At 33.3% G+C, this 3,537-nt stretch overlaps 1 protein-coding gene across 1 annotated transcript; it reads left to right on the top strand.

The window, feature by feature from the left end:
- The first annotated feature begins 997 nt into the window (after positions 1–997).
- LOC132602452 (dehydration-responsive element-binding protein 1E-like) lies at positions 998–2,110 on the top strand. Its single transcript, XM_060315298.1, has one exon. It carries the CDS (start codon positions 1,106–1,108, stop codon positions 1,781–1,783), a length of 678 nt encoding a protein of 225 aa, XP_060171281.1. The 5' UTR covers positions 998–1,105; the 3' UTR covers positions 1,784–2,110.
- The last annotated feature ends 1,427 nt before the right edge of the window (positions 2,111–3,537 follow it).

Consider the following 3,537-nt stretch of genomic DNA (forward strand, 5'->3'; position numbering starts at 1 on the left):
ACATGTTTTTAATGATAATAAAACAAGAAAATTATATTGTTATCTTTAAAGAAAATTTAAAAAATTCATATAAAATGAAACATCAATATTATTCCTTCCTTCCCAATTTATATAACACTCTTTCCTTTTTAGTCAGTTTTAAAAAATGACACACACACACACACACACACACACACACACACACACACACACACACACATATATATATATATATATATATATATATATATATATATATATATATAATTAGTAAGTACTCCCTCTATCCCAATTTATATGGCACCATTTCCTTTTTAGTCTATCTCAAAAAGAATGTCACGTTGAGATGATTTACAGTCACACATTTTTATAAGGCTTGTTTGGACCACAGATTTTAAAAGTTTTTTTTCTTTCTTAAACTCCGTGTCAAATTAAATGATGTCACATAAATTGTGACGGAGTGAGTAATACTTAACTTTAAATTTTTAATTTTATCCTTAATGAGATAGTTTATAGTCATACAATTATTTACCATTTGTTTTAGATCATAAAGTTCTAATTTTTTTTTCTTATATTCTTAAACTTTCAACTTAGTCCAACACGTACGTTCGTATAAATTGGACGGAAGGAGTACGCCTACAAATTAATTGTTTGAACCTGAATTCCTGAAAGTTTACTTATATGTGTAACCTACGTGTACTGAAAGTCTAAAACTTTACTTTCCTCAAACGAGAAACAGATTTAATTTCTGTCTCAACCATTAAGTAACGAGAGTACGACTCATTCTTTTACTATAAAAAATACTGCCCAATCGCTACAACGTGCTAAAACCCGATAACGTTTTCTTATTCATTAAGATCTGTCTAATTTATCGATGACCCAGTCAAACAGGCCCCACAAAATAAAAATACAAGCCTCTCTCTAAACTGATATGTTCCGTGTGCGCGTTCACATCGAATGTCCACGTTCTCTTTCCTCTCTCTTTATAATAAAAAATCTATAAAAACACCATGCACATTCTACTACTACAAAGTACAATATACAAACTACAAGAAACTCAAGAAAGAATTACTTAGATTCAATTAATCGAAATTCAGAAGCTGAAATTTTACTTGTACCAATAACGATGATGAATGACTCGAGTCCATGTTCTTCCGTTAGAGCGGAAGCTTCGTCGAGCAATGCCAAGAAGCCTACAGGACGAAAGAAATTTCAGGAAACTCGCCATCCGGTATACAGAGGAGTGAGAAGGAGGAATAATAATAAGTGGGTTTGCGAGCTACGTGAGCCTAGCAAACAAAAGCGAATATGGTTGGGATCTTACGCGACCGCAGAAATGGCTGCACGTGCACACGACGTAGCTGCATTGGCACTTCGAGGACAGCTAACCACTCTGAATTTTGCGGACTCCGCTCGGCGGTTGCAAGTTCCAGTATCAACGGACCCGAAGGTGTTACGCCAAGCGGCTGCCAGAGCCGCAGAGGCGTTCGGGCAACAACAACAACATAGCCAGTGTAATCCCACAAGTGAGGAAATTGAAGTTAATATTGGTGATGAGAAAATAAAGGGTGCAGCACCAGAAGAGAATATTGTAGATTACAATTGCATGCAGAATATTGTACTGGCTGAAGAAAATGTTCTGTACAACAACTCATGTGGAGAGATGGGAATGTATGGGACAAAGGAATGGCAGGCAAACATGGAAGAAGGATGTTTGTTTTCACCAAATCCATGCTTATTAGGGAGTCATTTCAGCTGGGATGATGTGGAAAGTGATGTTGAGGTGTCCTTGTGGAGTTATTGATCTCAAATTGTAGCTAAATCAATTTTGTAATGTGTTAAAAACCTTTTTCTTTTCTAAATCTTCTTTGAAGGTTTGGGATATGGAATTTGCCGCTTTTAATAGACAATCTATTGTTTAAGAAAATTAAGAAGCTACCTTAGTATGGGATTTTGAATTTTGATAGAACAAAGTTAATTATATTTGTACACAAGCGCATTAGACCCAGAACATGTGAATTGGAGCGGGCAGGCAAAGCTTAAAATGTTACGGATTGTAATTTGTATTCCATTTCACTTGTCCTGTTCTTTAAGAAATATCAACTAAAATGATAAATTTATTCCTTGATTTCAATTTAATACTACTTTCTTTTTCACCACATTAATCTCTCTCCACATTTATTGAGTAAGGATAAAGGTGGAAACTAATAATTATTACTCCTATATCTTGATTGTCTAAAATGACAACTACTCCTGCCATATTTTTCTTAATAAATCAATTTAATATTACTCTCTTTTTCACCACATCAATATCTCTCTTCACATTTAAATAATACTTCGTTGTTATAGGTAAAAAAGATCATAAAATCTAATTTTTATTTATTAATTGTCAAATTCTAAGCTTAATCACACTTTGTCTAAAGAAGAAAAACTGTTTAACGATGATAATATATATATCATATGATATTTTTTGTCATAAATAGTGTATTAAATGATCAAATATTTGGTCAAAATCTCAACACTTATTATTGATAATCATATATATTCTATTTTTATAAAGATGGTTAATTATTATATTACCAAAAAAAGAAGATAGTTGTTATATGGGGGTAATTTTACAAGGATCGTATTGTTATAAAGTTGGATGTTGCTGTTATAGGTGAAATGTTGTTATAGAGAAGTACTCCCTCCGGATCAAAAAAAGTGTCCACTTAGCCTTTTTTTTCTTGGGTCAAAAAAAGTGTCCACTTATCAAATTAAGAAAGAATTAACCTTGTTTTTCCAGATTTGCCCCTATTAAGTGTTATATGATCAAATCCCAATGTCTATTTAATTAGGGGCAGTTTAGTCAAACTACCTATATTTGTCTAGGAGTTAGCATTTTCTTAAAGGGTGTGCAAATGGCTAATTGGACTCTCTTTTTTATCCGGAGGGAGTAAAATATAACATAAAAATCAATTTTGAAAAAACTTGACTGTTATAGAGAGGTGTTGTTATAGGTGGGTGTCGTTATAGCGAGGTCTGACTTTATAAGAAAGAAATATGAAAAAATAAAGAATGAGATATTTATAATTGAGTCTTGAGAAGAATTAGGGTCATAGAATAATCTCAAAAAGTTAGTAATTAAGAGCCCGTTTGGCCATAAGAATTATCCACTTTATTCCGGATTTTTTTTCACTTTTTTTCGGAATCAGCGTTTGGCCATAAAAATTCCAAATACAAGTTGAAGTTGTATTCTGGAATTCCAAAAGCAAGAAAAACTTGTTTTTCAAAAAAAATCACTTTTTTCACAACCAAAACAACTATATTTCAACAAAAAATATAATTTCAAAAACTATAGCCAACTCCAACTCCAAAATTTCAAAAAAGTGATTTTTTTTTTTAATTTCTATGGCCAAACGCCTACTAAAGATAAAATTGCCGCGGGGGTTGGGATTGGGAGGAGGGGTGGCGGGGTGTGGAGTTAAGCCTGGTAACCGGTTCAACAGGAACCGGACCGATAACCGGTTATAAAACCGGCCGGTTTCCGGTCTAAAAACCGGAACCGGCCATCGGTTC

The sequence above is a fragment of the Lycium barbarum genome, chromosome 7 (assembly GCF_019175385.1).
Source record: "Lycium barbarum isolate Lr01 chromosome 7, ASM1917538v2, whole genome shotgun sequence".
NCBI classification, from domain to species: domain Eukaryota; kingdom Viridiplantae; phylum Streptophyta; class Magnoliopsida; order Solanales; family Solanaceae; genus Lycium; species Lycium barbarum.